Raw genomic sequence first — 18,897 nt, forward strand, 5'->3', positions numbered from 1 at the left:
GCTCCGGGAGGGATCGCTCTGCTCCTGCCCGGGGCCCCTTCCCATCCCTCCCTCCACGGGTGGCAGCAGCCAGTGCTAAGGGCTGGGTTACAGGACACGCTTTGCACCCACAATCACTTTTGAATGAAGCTCCCTGCTTATTTTTTTTTAGCACCAAATTCAAATGCTCACTTGTGCCCTTTCACACCCACCTGGCAAACAAACCGGCGCGCAGAAGCAGCCACCGTCATCAACCCCATCTGGCAACGCAGGAAAACCTGTCCCCCAGCAGCACAGAGCCCACGTGTCCCTCCCCGCCACCTCCCATGCACGTTTTATAACCCATAATGTGTATTTCACCGTTGATGATGGCGCTGCAGGTTACCTGGGACACCTGCAGACTCGCTTCCCCAGCAGGTTTAAAAAAAAAAATCCCACAGAGGTAACAGCTATAAATGCACAACCTTAAAAAGATTCTGTTAAAGATTTATTGCAATAATACAATAAAATTTAGAAAAACAAAAGACATTTGTGTTTAGTTACATCTAGTTGGGAAGTTGCAGAGAGAGGCCCAGCGCTTCCGCAGGCGACTCGACCGCGGGAGCCCCCGGCGGGACCCTCCGGAGGCACCGGCGTTCCAGCCCGGGGACGGGCGCTCGGGACGAGGCCCTTCCTTGGCAGCTGGGGTCAGCGCTCACGGCATCGTCACGGCCCCGTTGACACCCCTGCCGTCACCCTATGCAAACTCTTGTAAACTCCCCGCTGGCCGTCCTCAAACCCCTGTAATTAGGGATGCTCTTTCCCTCCCTCCCCCCAAAAAACAGCTTAGAAAAACTAACCCCGTCAATTGCACTCAAGTTTTGGACAAACACATTTTTTTTTTCCTTAGCTACACATGTGCAAAACACTTTTAAAAAAAAAGAACACAATCTGTATTCTGTTACAAAACCGCTTCTCCAAAGGACCTACCCCGAAGCATTTTAACACCCTAGCACTGCCTTTGTGCACTTTCAGAACGTCACATGGTTGCAAATAAATTACTCGGAAAACATGATGGTTTCAAAGTTAATATGGCTTAAAAAGGTTTTTGTTATTTTTGCAAAGAAAATGATAGTCCAAAGCTGAATCCTGGCGTGACCTCTACAGGTCTTAGGTAGCACAAAGGCGGCAATGAAAGAGTGACTGAGATGCGCTAAAGGAGAGGAAAAACAAACAAAAAACACGGTCTTTAGATGGTGGGGTCCAGTGCAAAATAAACGGGAGCCAAAAAGGGCTGGGGGATGCTAAACCTGCAAAGAACCCGAGCGCTGCAACCGAGTGAAGCGCCGTGAGCGAGCGGCGCCGCGGCCCGTCCCGGAGCCCTTCGGGGGCCGCGTCGTCCCCGGCCGGGCTGCAGGAGTTGAGGGGTCTGGGCTCTTCTCTCTGCTGTCCATGAACCAACCTAACGATTGGATTTAGACCAAAGCGGTGCAGGACTGAGGAGGCCCCCCATCCAACAGCATCCACGCCGCGAGCGGGGAGTTAAGGGTCTTTGGCTTAAAGGAAAGAAAAAAAAATGACTGATACCAAATCCCCATCCCCAAGGGCCAAGCGGAGGAGCCCTAAAGACTGGGGGCCGGGAGACACGGCCTCCGAGGGCTGGAAAATCACAGGGAAGAGGCGGAAATCTCCCCTCGTGGAGGGAGGCAGGGGAGGATGCGCCTTGCCTTATCCTGCCCATGGAGATGGATACTGTTCCGGGGAACACGAATGTTGGAAGCGCCACAAGGAACCCCCTGGTTAAGGGCAACGTGACCGACAGGCAGAGGGAGCGGAGGAGCCCTCGGGACCGAGCGCGCCGGGCGGCTCCGGCCTCCCGCAGCCTCCCCCGTGAGACCAACGCGGCTGCGCGGCCTCGGGTACAAGGAACAGCCCCCGACGGGCACAAAAGAGGGGAGGGTTTCAAATACACGTAGTGAGGGGAACAAGCGACTTCATTAAACCAACGTGAAATGAGGTTTTGTGTTAAAAAGTGGCAACGCGGTGTTCTAGCTGACGAGTATTATTGCACCAACGCAATCCTTCCGTAGCGACATCAAATGTGGGTCTGGCCAAGAGAAAGTCCAGTGTTTCTTTGGTGTATGACATTGAGCAAAGAGCCTGTGTGTGCTTGGGGCAGCACAACGTGAAACTTCCAGACTACTGATCAGTGGAAACAGCATGAAAGAAACCAGTTTTGTGCTGCGAATCTGGGTTAAGATCCACGATGAAATTAAAACAAGAGCGATTTGCTGTGTGAATTCCTGTCCATGCTGATTCTTTGTATTAAAAATATGGCAACGGAGATTAGAAAACATGTTAAAAATGCGTAATTTTCATACCCCGAATGAAAAATAAATTTAGAAATATGCATTTTTGCAATAGGCGAGACAGATTTAAAACACACACACAAACAAAAACCCTGTAAGGAGTTAAGAAAATGTGAACTGCATTTGCACCACTGTCCAGCCTGGAGCAGCAGCCTCCTCCTGCACTTCTCCTGCTCCGAGTTCTCCCAAATCCGTTTGTTCTTTAGCAGGCAGAGCTGGAGGCTGCTGGGTCCTTTCTCTTCGATACTCACCCCCGCAGACAGAACCGAGACACAGAGCGCCGTGACACAACCAGTCAGAACGCAGCTAACTAATTTACAAAACGGTACTGTCACAGTCATCTTGGGTAAATAAAAAGGTTTTTCGGGTTTACAAAATTAAAGTCTGACCTTTTTCCTTTGTTCCAGGCACTACTCAACCGAATACGCAAGGTCTCCTACAGTGTTGGCAGGCAGGGGTTCCCTCGGCGGCTCCCGCCGCGTCAGCGGTGCCCGGTGTAGGCCTTGAACCAGGAGGTGACGGAGGCGGCGGCGGAGGAGATCATCCCGCCGGCGCTGCTGCTGGCGATGGGCTGCGACGCCTGCGCGCTCTGGCTCTGCAGCAGCTCCGCCGGCTGCGAGGGGATGTCGCAGAATCGGGGGCTCGGCAGGTTCTCCCAATCCGTGCCCAGGTCCGTCTCCTCGTCGCTCACGCGCTCGTCGCCGCTCTCGTCCGTCTCGCCGGTGCCGCTGGGATCCACGAACTCCATGGAGTCTTCGAGGTCGGCGCTGATCTCGAAGGGACCGGACCTGCGAGCGGGGACATGAGCGCTGTCAGGCCCGGGGCAACACGAGGGCGGGAGCGCCGGGCCCGGCACCGCGCGAGGCCTCGGGATGCAGCCGCTCCCCCTGCGGATACCGGGAGGAAGCCCCGGCTGCAGGGAGCACCGTGCCGGGGCCACGGAAACACCCGGCCAAGGACGCGCGAGCTGGCTCCAGCCGGGAGAGCCGCTTTCCCTTGGCGCTGGCAACTCCCAGCCGGTAGGAACTCCCAGCTGCAGTGGCGGGAATCCTGCCGGGACAGGGAACGGCTCCGGCGTTCCAAAGGCTGCGCTGCCAGGGGAAGCGTCTGTTCACTGCGAGGGTGCTCGGACACCAGGAGAGGCTGCGGCGCTGGAGATGCTCCTGGATGAGTCCCGCCGGGAGCAGGGCTGGGCTGAGGCGGCTCCGGAGGCCCCGCGAGGTCTCTGCTGCCGCTGCCTGGCAGGAGGAGCCACGGCAGCCCCACTGAGCGCGGGGACCTCGCGGGCACAAGCCACAACGGCCGAGGGTGGCAGGGACCTCTAGGGCTCATCCAGTCCAGCCCCTGCTCCAGTAGGGACACCCAGAGCAGGGGCACAGGGCGGCATCCAGGCGGGTTGGAAGATCTCCAGAGAAGGAGCCTCCACAGCCTCTCTGGGCAGCCTGTGCCAGGGCTCTGGCACCCTCACAGGGAAGAAGCTCTTCCTCACATGAAGACGGAATCTAGGAAGTCTTCACTGAGCATCTGCAAACAGCCATCCATGACCCACAGCCAGAGAAAGGCAGATTTTTAGTGAAAAGATTTTCAGTGAAAGGTTCCTCTCCTGAGCAAGCTGAGCTCGTTCCAAACCACAAAGCTCCTACAGATCCTCAGTGAAACAAGATTGTACCATAGATAAAAAGTTTGGAGGAGACAAAGCAGACATTTAGGACAGAAAATTTAAATCCAAACAATAAGAGCTTGGCAATACTCCATATATCTGAAAGGGGGAGCTAATAAAGGGAACTATCAGGCAACTACAAACCCAGACACCTAAAGTGAAGTGAAGGCAGCTGGTTGCTGCAAACTTTGCAGGCAGTTGGGAAATTAAAGGTAAACACTCCTCTTCCCTAACGCAGAAAGGAATGTGAGTGCTGCCTGCTGGCAAAGCCTTTTGCTTAACAAGGCAACATCAGCAGCGAGTCATCAGGCTTAAGGCCAGAAGGGACCATGAGATCATCTGCTGTGACCTCCTTTGTAACGAGGGCCATTAAATTCCACCCCGTTCCCCTTGTCCTGAGCCCAGTAACTTCTGCCTGATGAGATCCCGCCTGATGAAATCCCATTCCTGATCCTCACTGAGCCTTGATGGAGACATGAGGAAATGGAGCATCTCTACCTTCATTCTTGCAGCTAATGGCTCTGTGTCACCAGCACGGGCCTCACTCCCATCCAGCTCAGGCTCTTCGCTTCCAGTGGTCCTTACACGAGACTAAGGCCACTCTGTAGCCTGCATTTTCTCCCCATGAAGGTGGGGAAACCAAGTCATGTCTCAATCTCATCTCTAAGGAGCTAAAAGTGTTTGAAAAGGACTACACTATTTCCCTCCCTGGCAGGTATTTTCCACAGTGATGTTTTACACTCTCTTGTAACTTCTTCTTTTGCTAGATGGACCCTTTTGATGCACGTGAAGCTTGGTTACAGCCAAACACAGAACTGAGTCCACTGGGGCACTTAGATCCTTTACGGTAACTACTTTCCTGAACACAGTTCTCCAGGAATTCCTGCAATTCCCTTGTTTTCAGACGAGCAGCAGCAAGCACTTCTCTTCCCAAGCTGAGCTATGTTAGAGGGCTTTAAAGTCTCCCCTTGCCTTTGGTTCAAACTAGCTGGGATAAAGGCAGAGAACACAACAAAGGTTCGGAGAGACCCGAGGGCAGTTCATCTTAGTGGCACTGCAGGCTTTTAAATAAAGGCAGGAACTGTACATTTGAACAAGGTCAAAAAGTAAATGTCAGAACATGTGTGAGGGGGAAATAAAGCAGTTGTCAGACTAAACTAACATTTGTAGACTGTCCAAGCCACCACATGTGACTGGTGGCTGGACTATGCCAAGAGGAGATCAATACTGTTAGCTTCTTTATACTTAAGTTGTAGAAAAAAGAAAGAATATTAGACTTGGTGCATGCAGCCTGCAGTAGCAGATATTATTTGCATTGCTTACTAAACTAACGGAAAAGTTGTCTTTATTTTTAATTTACATAAAAATTAGTATTATTTGAAGACTGGACTGTCTGTGGGGCTCACTGATTGGAGATATTCCCAGAAAACCTCATCCAGTATTTGAGTTAGGGTTTATACTACTGGAGCTCTTAGATATCGATATATTGGCAAGGTGACAATCACATCTGGGGCACAGAGAGGCTGCCTGGGACATATGCTGCTGTCATCCAGAGGAAAGGAGTAGCTGCTTCTGGGCACAGAGCAAACATCAAGGGCAAAGTTCGTCCCAAACTCTTCAGCTGAGCCTGTCATATGTGTGAGTACAGTGTCCAGAGATGGCTGAAGCCTAATTTCATACTAAAACCCCTCTATTTTCCACCCTCCCCTGATTTACTGCATCCATATCTGCTTTGCTGATGAGGACTCATCCACAGGAGCAGCAAAAGGGAAGAGTTTCCCCCATAGATAACAAGGCAAATGCATAATTCCAAAGGCAATTCAATCACAGGCACATCGATACCGCTCTTCTTACCTGCCCAAGTTCTCCGTGTCTGGGCTGACCAGGTACATGAGGTTCCTGAGCGTATGCAGTGGGTGCAACAGATCTAAATTTACATGCTACCAAGGGGAAGACAAGAAAAAGACATCTTCAGTTACTGGAGGAAACCTGAAGTCACAGCAGGTATTTTAGAAGTTATTTAAAGAATCCAAATGTGCTTCATCCTACCTGAGAGAAACAAAGGTGAAGGATATTAGCATTCAGCTTCTTCACTGCCCGCGTGAACCTGTGTCTGCTGAGATTCTCTCCGCAGAACTCGCTGTTGAAAGAGCACATACACACACACACAGAGCAAAACACTATGAAAATTCACTGTCAGGAGCCATCAGCATTCTGTGCACTGGCTTCCCAACATAATAAGCAGTAAATATTCTTGCAGGAAACACTTGTTTAAATTGTACAGCAGTTTTAGTGTGCTTGGGAGATCAGCACTTTCCACCTTGCAAGATTGTTAGCATCACCTCAACAGGCCCTGCTTGCCCTGGTATCATTTAGTGTCAGCAGGGCCAGCGATGTGCACAGCTTGCAGACTCAGAAAGGTCTGTTGCAGCCAAACCATTTTGGCCCTCCTTTTAAATTTCAGTTCATATCCTGCTCCAAACCTTTTCCTTCTGCAAAAAAATGAACACTCAAAAATCTACAGTGATCCCACACAACTTTTATGCCCTTGCTTAGGCAACCACTGCTTTGAACACTTCAAAAATCTCAGCAGTAGAACTGAGACCCCTGTTTCTGCACATCTGCATGATGCACTCCCAGACGTCTGGCAAGTGCTGTGTTTCCCATTGGTCCTCTATCCCAAAGAAAATTACATGGCTGTCGTATTATAAAGCTCTGTTCTACAGCTCTTAATGATTACTATTAGATCATATATGTAGTGCAGCTATTATGACTAAGAGTTGCCAAACTGGGCTGGAATTTTGTAAAGCACGGTAGGGTCTCATAAAATGAAAAGTGCTATTCATGCAGTCATATTTCATTCCCAATTTGGGGAGGCTGGATATGTCTATAATAAGTTGTCATTTTGAATGATGGCACTTGCTCTAGGCTCTCGGGAGGTAAAAAGGAGGGAGGGACTATTAGCTGTGATCTAAAACTCTACTAGCCCTCCCTCCCCAAGTTAAGCAGCACAGAAAGCCATGAGCCAACAACCATTACCATAAAAGCGGTTCCAAATAATGACATGTTCACAAAACCAAATCAAGATCAGTCAAAACTGGTCCCTGATTCATCTTCGTAGAGGCTTGCAATTACTTGCCTGTTACAGAGCTTCTTCGGAAGATTTACATCAAGTATGAGAGACAAAGTGTTAACGAGCTGAGTTGCATAGCACAATGCAGCACTGATGGTATAAGCAGGGTTATTATGTTCCATATCTAAAAGAAATAAAAGCATCACGAAAGTCTCATTTTATATGAAGCCTCAGTGGGTGTGTTAATGTGTTACTGAAGTCTACTCTGGAAAATGTAATTTGTCAGTATTGAGAACTGCCTGAATCCAGTAATCATTTACAGTTAAGTCTGTCAGAAGCAGGAGAAAACAGTAATTCTTGGAACTCCTGTTAAATCTATGGCATGTGAACCATGTCAGAGCTGTAAATAATTGACTTTATTTCTCTGTTACATTGCTCCGATGAGCATTTTCTACAAAAAAAAAGGTTTTAAAGGGACTGATCCCTTTCCTGGCACTTCGTTATTTCTAACTCAGGTTCCTCCAGCTGAGGACATATGGATTGAGCTGCCAGTCCCCTGTGCCTTCTGCTGGCCACAAGTTACACACCTTCTGGATACCCCGGATGCCTATGGAGAGCTTGCTCCTTTACCTGGTCCTTGTGTAGTTTTCTTCTCTTCCACCCAGTTGTAATAAGCTGAATAATCTCCATTATTAGGAAGGGTTATCCAAGGCCCTGTGATGCCGATGCTGGTGTCCCCGTTATGGTCATCACACACCCACCGTCCAGAGAGATAAGTGGTTCTCCTGGCTTCCGCGAGCTTGCTCACAGTGCTAGAGGTCATCGCATTGTCACTCTCAGAAGACACATCTGCAGGATCTCTGTGGCACCAAAGAACAACAGGGTTTTAAAAGCTTTAAAATTATCATCAGCAATGTACTGATTCATTGGACTGGACTTCACAGAGAAGAAAATATTTGTACAAACACTCCTGAGAAATTTGCTGTTATTTTTCTTAGTTTTGGGATGAGTTATGTATTTTAGGAGAGGTTAATGTTGGACACATGGCTCAGATTGCCCAGTGGGGAGATACTAGTCCCTCCAGATCCTCCTATTCCAGAGCTCTGTCTTTCCAAAGGATGCTTTAGGAAAATACCTCCTTCTCTCCATACATGCCAAGGGAGCCAGAGTACCTAGCTTAGACTTACATGGTTCACTTCTGGGTGTCTAAACCTAAGCAACACGAGACCAAACTGACAAGCCTTCATACCTCATGCTTGTCTTTACTTCTTCAATGGGAAATATGACTGATGTTAGCTCCAGGATGTGTGTCCGGCGAAGATTTGCCAGATGCTCGTGCTGGGTTTTCAAGTCATAGGTTTTTTTCTCCACCAGGTCTCCCAGCCTGCGGTTATGCCTCTGGATCTTCTCTTTCTTCTCCTGGTGCCGCTGAGCCCTGCGATAATGCTTCTGGTTCTCCTCTTTAATTCTCAGGAGCCCCTCTGTGTCTGTGAAAACAGCAGCAGATGTTAGCCTGGAGAAAGGAGCTGTGATGTACTTGCGTCAAGCTTGAGAAAAGCTTTATTAACAATTACAGAAAACGATGTATAACAGCTTAAAAAAAGACCTTGCTTCACTATTAAGAGTTTCCAACTGCTAAATGATACAATCTTTTGGAAGATCTACAAAGAGATTGAAATTGGGATTAGTTTTTCCATATTTCTATGCAGCTGCTTTTGGATTTGAAGCAGAAAAGACAAGATTTCATAGTTTAATTAAGCTTCAGGGATAACCATCGTAACTGAAATAGCTTGAATGTACCTGCCTGCATGGTCTTGACCAAAAAGCACCGCTTGCAGCCAAAATCAATGCAGGCAGCACCTCAATTCACAATTCCTGGCATCACTGACTTTTCTAGTGCCTGTCACTTGGGCTTTGCAGTCATGTATGTGCCCTGAAAGCACCTGGATCCCAACAATACAGGGGAGCACTGACCACCTCCCTCCTCAAGCACAAAATGACAAGCACATTCCTGCACTGAAAATCCTCTGCTGACAGCAGCTGCCCGAATTGACTCCATGCATGAGCCACACGAAAAAAAAAACACCCTTCAAGAGCACCTGCTGATTTGCCTATTAATAAGTCACTGCAGCAAAGCTTCTGCAAGCATGGGGTACTGGATGGAGCGGGTTAAACATCTCTCTTTCAAAAGCGTACAAAAATAATTCTTATTCACTCTAAAAACATGTCTAGAAATCTTTACATGCTCTAGGTTGAATGACAGTCCTGATCAACTAGTCATCTTGTTTCAGGTTTTATGATGGAACAGAAATTGTGTCAGTCAGGATCCATTTCACCACGACAGACTACTTCCTTTCCTGCAATCAGGAAGAACTAGGCCCTGACATTGTTTTACTGACAAATTTTGATTGCAAGGCACATGTGAGACCAGAGCAGCTGCAAGGATGCTCCGTGGCATCTGCTCCTGAAAGAAGCTACATTTTACACCATTAAAGAGACAATCAAGAAAACATCTAAAGAACCACAGCTGCTCTAACCAACATATTCAGCCAGTTGGATTTCACAAAATGAGAGCACAAAATATAAAGGATATATCTGAAGAACAGGATCCAAGGGTGATTCTCTGTCAGAGACGGATTTTGGGAAAAGGTGACTAAATTCTTCAAAGTCACACTAATTTCCTCTTGTCCTTTCTTCACTGGCTAAAGAGAGGACTCAGTGAGTAACCCCTTCATAATAATCTTTTACCTACTGAAAAGGTGCTTTTCCTCAGCCTCCTCTTTTCTAAAACAACCAAACATCAATTTTCTTAACCAATTCCTGCTTTTTATTCCTAGCATTTTCCTCCGAAAAGTACTCGTAATATTTTCTTTCTCCAGTTGACTTGCATCTGGCTTAAATCACTCACACTGGGTACAGACTCCCACTGAAGCACCTCCAATGCCAGGCACGGCAGGACGAGTGCTTCTATATTAGATGCAATGCTTGTCTTAGCACAACTCAAAAGGAGATCTGAATCCCTGTGTTAGATTGATAATTCATATTTCATTCGTGACTTCACTTATCCCTTCCTTTCAACTCTTACCAGCTTTCTTCACTTTGTGTTTATATATGTTTCTCTTTCTTAAACAAGCTGCACTCAAACTTGGTTGTTTACAGACCATTCTGTCAATCTTTCTGCATGATTCTGAGCTTGATTCTGCTATTATGGAAAATCCTGAACAAAGTTGGGCCAAGGAGAAGCCCCTGCTGAGCTCCACCTGTCTCACCTCTTCAGGTTGACAAGCATCAGCACCCTTTGAATGCAGCCCCTCTAGATGCGTGTCAGCCTTGCAGTGTTTACACCCACAGCCTATTTCTTTGCTTAACTGTGAGGCAGCTTTGGGGAGTCCCAAGGCAACATATATTGCACTCTCTGCTTCCTCCTTTAATAGACCACTTTACCCCTAGAGAAGGGCATTATTGTGACAAGATCTATTAACAGACACCAATATTCATTTTTAACTATGTTAACTTCTAGGTGTCTGCAGGGTGATTGGAGCTTTATATTAGGATGACTGAGCCATCAGTTTAAGGTTCTCCTTTCAGGCCTTGAATAGAGATGCTGTTTTCACCCTGTTTCCTGGGACAGCCTCTTTCCCTCATGAGATCAAGTGTCCCACAGACCACTACAGCTTGCTCCTTAAGCACTCTAAGGTTAATCTTATAAGGACCTACTGACATAATCAAAATAATACTTAACTGGCTGTTTTCTTTCCTTGGCCTGTAGTCCTTTCATCATGTAAAATTTAATCTGGTTAAACACCTGATAACATTTTCTTTAGGCAAAGATGAAGCAAAGAAGGCACTATTTTCAGACTTTTCCATATTAACTGTTATTTGTTGTCTTTTCTGTTTACTAGCAGGCTCACCCACTCCCTCACCTTGCTCTTATTGTGTATTTCTTGTTGTTACTATCCATGCTCCTCATTAACTGAAAGTTACTTTGAACCTCAAGCTTTCTGATGTTATAGCTGCAAGCCTGTGCTATTCCTTTACAAACAATCTCAGTTATGTGCCTGTGCTTCCACTTTCTGTATGAAAAAGAAAAAAAATCAAATCCTCCTGAAATTCAAGTCATTAAAATGCTCCCAATTCAGGCAATATGAGCCTTAACACACTCCCTACCTTCCCTTTGTGCAGCTTGTAAGGAGCGCTGCATATTCTCTCCTGAAAGATGATACTATAAATCTCTCCTGTGTGTAAAATATTTAATAAGTTTCAAACTGAAGCTGCTGAGTGATAGCAGCTCACCAGCTTGCGCCGTGTTTCAGTGACGGTCTTGCTGAGGTAGGGTTTTAGGATTTCTAAAAAGGTATGGGTTAAAACGAGTCAGTTACATGAAATTCATACTAGTTGCAGAGCTGTTACTCCTCTTCATCAAAAGGACGTGTTCAGAAATGCCACACTGAAGAAAACCAACTGCAGAAATGAAGCTGAAGTCATAGGCTGCTAAGCGCTTACTTTTTAAACTGTTGCAAAACATCTTTCTTCAGCTGAATAATATGTATATTGCTCGTTAATTAGAACCCAAGCATAAATGACTAAAATCTCTCACTGATTTGCCTGCAAACTTTTTCAAGAAATGAGAGTTTGGAAATTCACCATTTTTTAAACTAACATTCAAATTCAATAGATATTTCACTCTTCAAGGCACAGAGGTTTTACGTATCACAAAAGCACAGGCATTACTCACGTCTTGTCATTTCATCATTTTCTTTGCAAATGGTCTGTTTCAACTGCTCAATCCTCATCTTGCAAGACATTATTTTCCATCTCTGAAAAAGAATGTTCAGCACTTCTAGGGTACAAATGATTTCAAACATACTGACTAATGATTAACAGCAAAGCCAGCAGCTACAGTGCAAAAGTAGCAAGTTGTTTTTAATTGGATCAGGGCAATAAATATATAAATAGTTCATATAATGCTCTGTGCATGGATGAATGCCACAAATAAACTGAATGCTTACTACAAAGTCAGTTTAAAATAAAAAGTTATTGAAAAAATATCTAATAAATGGAACATATTGGTGATTTGGAGCACTCTGCTTGTAGAATCCAATTTCAGTTTTGCTTACAATGTGTTTGTTGGTAAAGCAATACAATGCCCCAAAGGTAAAACGTAAATTTAATCTATGAGGTCGAGGAATTCAGAGACTCTTAAAACGTTGCAGAGCTTTGAATAACTCACCAGTTGATCAGTTATCTCTTTCCCTTCCATGGCCTTCAAAACGCTAGAGGAAGAAACATAACTGAAAGTTATCTGACAACCTGGATTACATGAATGTGCAACAACAGTGCATTAGAATATTTTTTGAAAGAATTCTTATTGTTTATTTTCATTTATTGATCCAACTTACTGTTTTTGGAATTCTCTCTGTTTGGTTTTAAGATGCATCAGCCTTTCTTTCTTGTCTGAAAACCTGGAAGAGATTAAATGTTTGCATTGATTATTTTGCACAATACTGCACTGTTAAGTCATTTAAAATGATTAAAAAATTAAGGGGTTTGTGGGATTCTGTAAGTCTCAAAAAAGTTGTTCTGAGCTTTGGAAGTAGTAGTTAGATGTATAAAATCCTTGCAGAATTCTAGAGCGTCTCTCTCTCACCTGAATAGCAACAAAACGTCTAAGCTGAGGAAAAAACAGCTTGTTGTATTATCAAAATTTGTCAGCGTTACCCATAACTACTTGCTATTTCTAAAAGTTTATAGCCTAGAAATACCAATATTTCATGGTGTTTGCATCTTAGCAGAGGCCTAACATTTCACATGCAACCAAGTCTTTTATTTCGCAGACATTTAAGCTTTTATTTGGAAAGAGCTATACAGAAAGCCTTGACAGGACGGCACCTGGGGCCTCCCTCCCTGCTCAGCTCTCTGGGCTCGCTTACAGGTAAAACTCAAAACTCTAAAAGCAGGGAGACGAACATCAGGTTGATAAGTTGTGTCATCGCCCTTCCAAGATGACAACAGCATTAAAATGACAGCAAAACTCCTGGCTGGTGCCTTCTTAGTCAACCCTGAGTATCTGCTCTCCTTCTAGGAGGTAACGTGTCAGCCGTGCAGGGGCTGTGCGGGCGCCGGGGGCGACGTGTGAGGCGGAGGAACATGGCGCAAGGAGAGTCCTGCTCGAGCCAACGCGTTGGTCCTCCCCACATGTCCTCGCTCCGCCAGTCACTGTGGAAATGACACAAATGTGCTCCACCAGGTTCATGCCCCTCTACTCAGCCCTGGTGAGGCCACATCTGGAGTATTGTGTCCAGTTCTGGGCTCCACAGGACAAGAGGGATGTGGAGCTGCTGGAGAGAGTCCAGCGCAGGGCTACAAGGATGATCAGGGGCCTGGAACATCTGCCCTATGAGGAGAGGCTGAGGGAGCTGGGCCTGTTCAGCTGGAGAAGAGAAGGCTGAGAGGGGACCTGAGCAGTGTCTAGAAGTACCTCAAGGGAGGCAGTGAGGAGGATGGGGCGGCCTCTTTTCACTGGTGGCCACTGACAGAACTAGAGGAAATGGCCGGAAACTGAAACACCAAAAGTTCCACAGGAACTTAAGGAAAAATTTCTTCCCAGTGAGGGTGCCAGAGCCCTGGAACAGGCTGCCCAGAGAGGTTGTGGAGTCTCCTTCTCTGGAGATCTTAAAACCCGCTTGGACGCAGCCCTGTGCCACGTGCTCTAGGTGACCCTGCGTGTGCAGGGGGTTGGACTAGATGACCTCGAGAGGTCCCTTCCAACCTTGAGCATTCTATGATTCTATTCTATGATTCTATGTTTACCGGGGCCACGGGCACCTAGGGCACCCCTGACCTTCGGCTACAGCCAAAATAACTTGGCCAAGAAACAGAGCTCAGCAGTCACGTGAGGAAAGCTCTGGGAATTTGGAAATTCTTGTTTTGGAAGCTGGATTAATAGGCTGGGAGTCTGACTAAACACAATTACCCAAATCTTGGCCATCACATTAGAGAAAAGTGGAATGATGCGTCAAGTCTTTGGGACTAAATTATGTTCTTATCGAGGAGGGAAGATAAAAATATTTGTGGAAGCCTGCAGAAATTACAACTCACCACACACTTCAGCAGCTATGTCAAACAGCTCCTACAAACCTCTTCAGCAGGTTTCTCTGAAGCAAACGTTTCCATTTCCTTATATAGCTCTAGTTTTAATTGCAGTGCATCATGTAATAATTTTTCTATATATATCTTCAGCCTTTAAATTTAGCAAGAAACAAGTGTGACTTTGGATGAACTATCATGAATAGTCCCCTAAAAGGTAAACTGAGAGAATCAGAGAAATGAAGCAGAGAATTTAGTATTTCAAATGATCCATTAAATACTTCCTTATCCTCAGTCTTACCACATTAACTTTAGATTTCCTATGGTCACCTGGCTTATTTCCTGGCACCTGGCATGTTCATAATTAGAGAGAAGTAACCAGGAAGAAGCACTTCCTAATCTACAGAAACTGATTAATGCTGAAGGAGCTGAGGATAGAAACAGACGAATCCATTACCGTATCTACTGGCTACAGTAAAACACCATGCCACAAAAAGTCCCCTGCTCCTAATCATAAACAGCAACATACAGAAATAAAACAGGCCTAGATATCAAAATTATATTGTCTTTGGCTTTTGCCATCTGCAAACACATAAAGTGAAGCAATCCAGGAATGCTGACAAAACACACACTGAGAATTTATGCATGTGACAGGCTGCAGTAAACTCCCAAGGAGAAAAGAAGTCTCCAAGCTGAATTTAAACTCACGAAGCTGGCCTGGATTTGAACATACAACACAGCACTAATGAGAATCGTGGTGATTACTTTGCTGGAGGACTTCCGGAATACTCATGCTTAATTGTAGCTGTATTTCAGTAATTAATCTTAACAGCTCCTCTGTTTCTTCTCTTCTCCCCCTCCCAGATACGGGGTGTGATTTTTGTCATAGACAGATGCATAGCTTCAAACTTACTGTGGTTTTTATAACAATTAGCACGTAAAACAGTCCACTGAGAAGAAAGAATTCAGATTTGTATCCACTGGATGCAATGGGTTACACATAAAAAATGTACCTGCATCAGCAGGCACAAGTGCCCCTCTACACTTCCCATTCTGAAGCTGAATTTCTCACACCTTGGTTATAACTGATATGTACAGAAAAGCCCTTGCCATGATCCTGTTGGCCTTAGGCAGTACTAACCATCATGCTGATATAAAATACACTTAAGTATTAAAAGGCCTAAAGTAAACAAATAAATAATGTTGACAGCAGTTGCAACCTGAAATCAAGACAGTTTACTGCACCTGTCACAGTGCAGACAAAACATTTCAAGTGGAGTTTCAAAAAGAAGTCATCCCATCATCTTCGAGGAACATGTACAAGAAATCCAAGATTTATGCTGTTTGGTGCATGCATGGTGCTCTCCTGTTGCAAACAGCACATTTATGTTAACACTATTTAATTCAGGAAGTTGCTCTATGGTGCCTCTTTTCAAAGAACTGCCCTGCTTGCCTGGGAAAGCTCTGAGATAGCAGGAGAAACAGAGCCTGGAGAAACTTAGAAAACAAGGAGGCTGCCCGGAAGAACAGATTGCTGGAGTGATTCCCATAGGTGGCAACCACATCCAGCGACAAAAATAATAAAAGAAAAATAATAAAAAAGAGGAAACTCCGTACTTCTTGCACTTCAGCTCACATGGAAAGATTAGAGAGATTTTCAAGAAGCTGTTACCTCTGGTACTTCGGCTGAAACCACATCTTTATGGTTGCTGTTTTCTAATGGGTAGGGAAACATCTTAAGGGTTGGTTAATACAGAATGACAGTGGTTGCTCTATAGTGAAGACTAAACTGAATTTTGATAGTTAAGCCTGATGTATGGCTAGAATCTTAATGTTAATAAAAGAGTAGGCAAAAATACTCAAGTTCTGGTTCCAAATTCTAAAAAACATCTTTTTTCATGGAAAAAACTCAAACATAAGTTTTCCATCTATTTCAGAAAAAAAATATATATATAGTTTGTGGTTCTATGACACAGGCCTTTAGGCAAAAACAAGAAAACCATGCCATGAAGTGGCAGACTAGGACCTCAGTTTTGCAAGTTGACTCAGCTGGCTGATCCCTTATGTTCACTCCAAGTCCCACTGATGCAACTCAGCAAGGCTTTAGGGCTCACTCACATGAATTTTTAGATGTCCTGTGTTTTGGATATGCTTTAAAAAGTCAAAGTTATTTAAATGTGAAACTACACACCGCTGTCCAATCATACAGATTCTGTTATGCAAATATCCAAAGAAAAAGGTAATGGTGGGAAAAGCCTTCAGTAACTTAGCAAGTAATTACCTAAAGCTGCTGCACAGAATCAAGGCAGCGAGAAAGGAGCAGTTGTTTCCTTGCTATTCTTATATCTGGCACCAGGATGCTAAACGTGCTTGGTGTAAGGACCCCCACATATAACACACTCCTTACTACCCTCCCAAAATAGTTTGTGAAATCCCTCTCAACAGCTGTCCAGCGAGCCACAAATAAAGGACCACAAACACTGCTCAGATATATGGGCCAAAAACTGGAGCTATTCCTGAGACAGCGCCGCGAGGCTCCGACGGACACGCCGCGAACCGAGCCCGCCTCGCCGTTGGAAAGGAGCTGCAGTGCTCAGCGTCTGAATCACAGAACGAGACCATTTGTTTATTGCCCTAAAGCTTATTTAGCTGCCTTCCTAGAGAGCTAAGCCCTTGCAGAAAGGAGCAAGGTGGGTGATTAACTACAGAACAATGTTTTCGTGGCTCTGAGAAGGGCTCACAACCAGGGCTAGTTGTACAGATAGAGAAGAACCGTGGTGCTTCCTCGCACTCCTTCCTGCTCTGGTTGAGTGACTCGGAAGCCTCCTGGCTGGCCAGATGCTGCTGAGAACAGGAGCTTTTCGAGCATGCCCCTGCATGGCTTTTTGCTTTGCCCCTCGCTGCCTGGGGCTGTCCCCAGTGTGTGGGTTACCCCAAAACGGCCGGGGTGCCGACACCTGCCCCTGAGCAAAGCAAGGACGAGGAACAGCAGCACCCAAACTTTTTCTGAGGGTATTATTATTAATGTATTTTTACCTCTTCCTAGGGAATCAAGCCATGCTAAGGAAGCCGCCTGTGACCTCCCACCTGCCTCCGACCTGCAGGTACCAACGTGGAGAGGTGCAAAGCCCTGGAGGGAGCAGGATTAGCTCGAGGAATCACCCCTGCTCCCCAGAGCCGCTTTTAAAGCCTTTTTTAATGCTTTTACAGCACATGTGCCGACCCCTGCCGCCAGCACCATGACCCCTGCGAGTTCATCCATCCCCTCTCCGGCCAAGAAGGGACACGGGGGGTATTAAAGGGTATTTTGGGGTGTATTTTCCTACTTTCCCGGCATTATTCCAAACGGAGCGGGAAGCTCGGGGCGGGGGGAGGGGACACGCGCTGCCCTGGCCCTGCCCGGGGCCGCCGCCCCCCGGAGGGGAAGGTGGAGGAGGGGAAGGGCAGCCCCGTGGCCGCTGCCAACGGCCCCTCGAGCACCGCGGCGAGGCGGGGAAGGGCCGCGTCCCCCCTCCCCGCTCCCTCCGGGTACCTCTCGGCGTCGCGGCCGTCGAAGAAGACGAAGTCGCCGCTCTGGACGCACTTGGCGCAGGTGAGGCGGCGGCGCGTGGTGTTGCAGAGCGGGCAGCGCTCCACGGCCACGTAGAGCCCCTCGGCGTCCTCGTCCGCCGCCCCGGCGCCGCCGCCGCCCCGCGGCCGGCAGCCGCTGGGAGCCGCCATGATGGGCTCGCCGCGTCACGTGGCGCTTTGTTTTCCCGCCGGGGCATTGTGGGTAGCGGCGACCAACGGCCGCCGCCGCCATGAGGGCAGCGGCGCCGCCATGAGGGCAGCCCCGCGGGCTCCGGCCGCCCCGCGGCCCCTATTTGTGCTGTTTTCTCCTCACATCTCCCCGCGCGGCAGCTGAGCAGGGCCCAGGGCCCTTCCCGACAAGGTTTGTCCCTCTCTCGCTAACAGCAGCCGTTTCTGCCCGACTCTGGGGGACGTTGCGTGCAAACGGCTGCCCCCAGCAGTCCCCGGAGCCTCTCTGAACCGAACGGAGAAAATACTCCAACAAGCTGCAGTCTTAGCAGGGAGCAGAGGGTCACCGACTTGCTACAGGCTGCAGTCATCGTTAATGGGTTTTGCTGCTGTTTGGGTGTTACCAACAGCCCTTGTGTCATCTCTCCCCAGGGTAGGGCACAACCGAGGAGCAGGGCTGTGCTGTGGCTCCATCTGCTTCAGCACCATCGTGACAGGGCGAAAAGGGCCCTTTGCACCGTGGCCAGCTGCTACCACAGGGACTACAAACACGAGTGAAAATAACCGCTTTTGGCAAGTACTTGCAGTAATGTTAAGAACACAGTATTTGTTAAGAAAAATATATCTATGAAGACACATTCTTGTAAGCATATCCCAGGGTGGGAGTCATGGAATCAGGAGTCAAACAAGTATGACTAAGCAGTAGCCAGAAGCAGAGCCAGTTCTGTCAGAAGACAGTGAGAAATTAGAAGACAGCGTCAGCAAAACAGAAATAAGGAAAAAGGCCCCCCCCACACACCATATTCCTTTCCCATCCCACTGCTTATACCAGTGTTTTGTAGCACTTAGACAGCACTAAATGCGTAGAACCAAAGTACTTTTAGCTTTTAAAAAAGAAAATTATGACCAGAGTAAACATTATCAGGAGGCTTAATGAAAAAGCAGAGACCAGGTCATATCTTTAAGGTGGTATCCACATTTTCAAAGAACATGAGCTTTAGTAGTAAGATTAT

The 18,897-nt window shown here is 46.8% G+C and overlaps 1 protein-coding gene across 1 annotated transcript; it reads right to left on the reverse strand.

The window, feature by feature from the left end:
• Positions 1-2,808: 2,808 nt before the first annotated feature.
• On the reverse strand, positions 2,809-17,867 carry ATG14 (autophagy related 14). Its single transcript, XM_088538630.1, has 10 exons — positions 17,679-17,867; positions 12,460-12,522; positions 12,291-12,333; positions 11,796-11,877; positions 8,310-8,547; positions 7,691-7,920; positions 7,127-7,244; positions 6,037-6,127; positions 5,842-5,927; positions 2,809-3,115 (listed from the first exon to the last, which is right to left on the reverse strand). Exons 1-10 carry the CDS (start codon positions 17,864-17,866, stop codon positions 2,809-2,811), a joined length of 1,446 nt encoding a protein of 481 aa, XP_088394756.1. The 5' UTR covers position 17,867.
• Between the last annotated feature and the right edge of the window lie 1,030 nt (positions 17,868-18,897).

Source organism: Tinamus guttatus, unplaced genomic scaffold (genome assembly GCF_059628265.1).
Source record: "Tinamus guttatus ecotype Peru unplaced genomic scaffold, ASM5962826v1 Tinamus_guttatus_pri_ptg000048l, whole genome shotgun sequence".
NCBI lineage: Eukaryota > Metazoa > Chordata > Aves > Tinamiformes > Tinamidae > Tinamus > Tinamus guttatus.

Coding starts and splice junctions, on each gene's coding strand:
- ATG14 (XM_088538630.1), bottom strand. CDS start 17,866: ATGGCGGCTCCCAGCGGCTGCCGGCCGCGGGGCGGCGGCGGCGCCGGG. Junction 12,523..17,678: donor GACGGCCGCGACGCCGAGAG/GTACCCGGAGGG, acceptor AATCTCTTCCAG/GTTTTCAGACAAGAAAGAAA. Junction 3,116..5,841: donor GACACGGAGAACTTGGGCAG/GTAAGAAGAGCG, acceptor CCCCGCTCGCAG/GTCCGGTCCCTTCGAGATCA.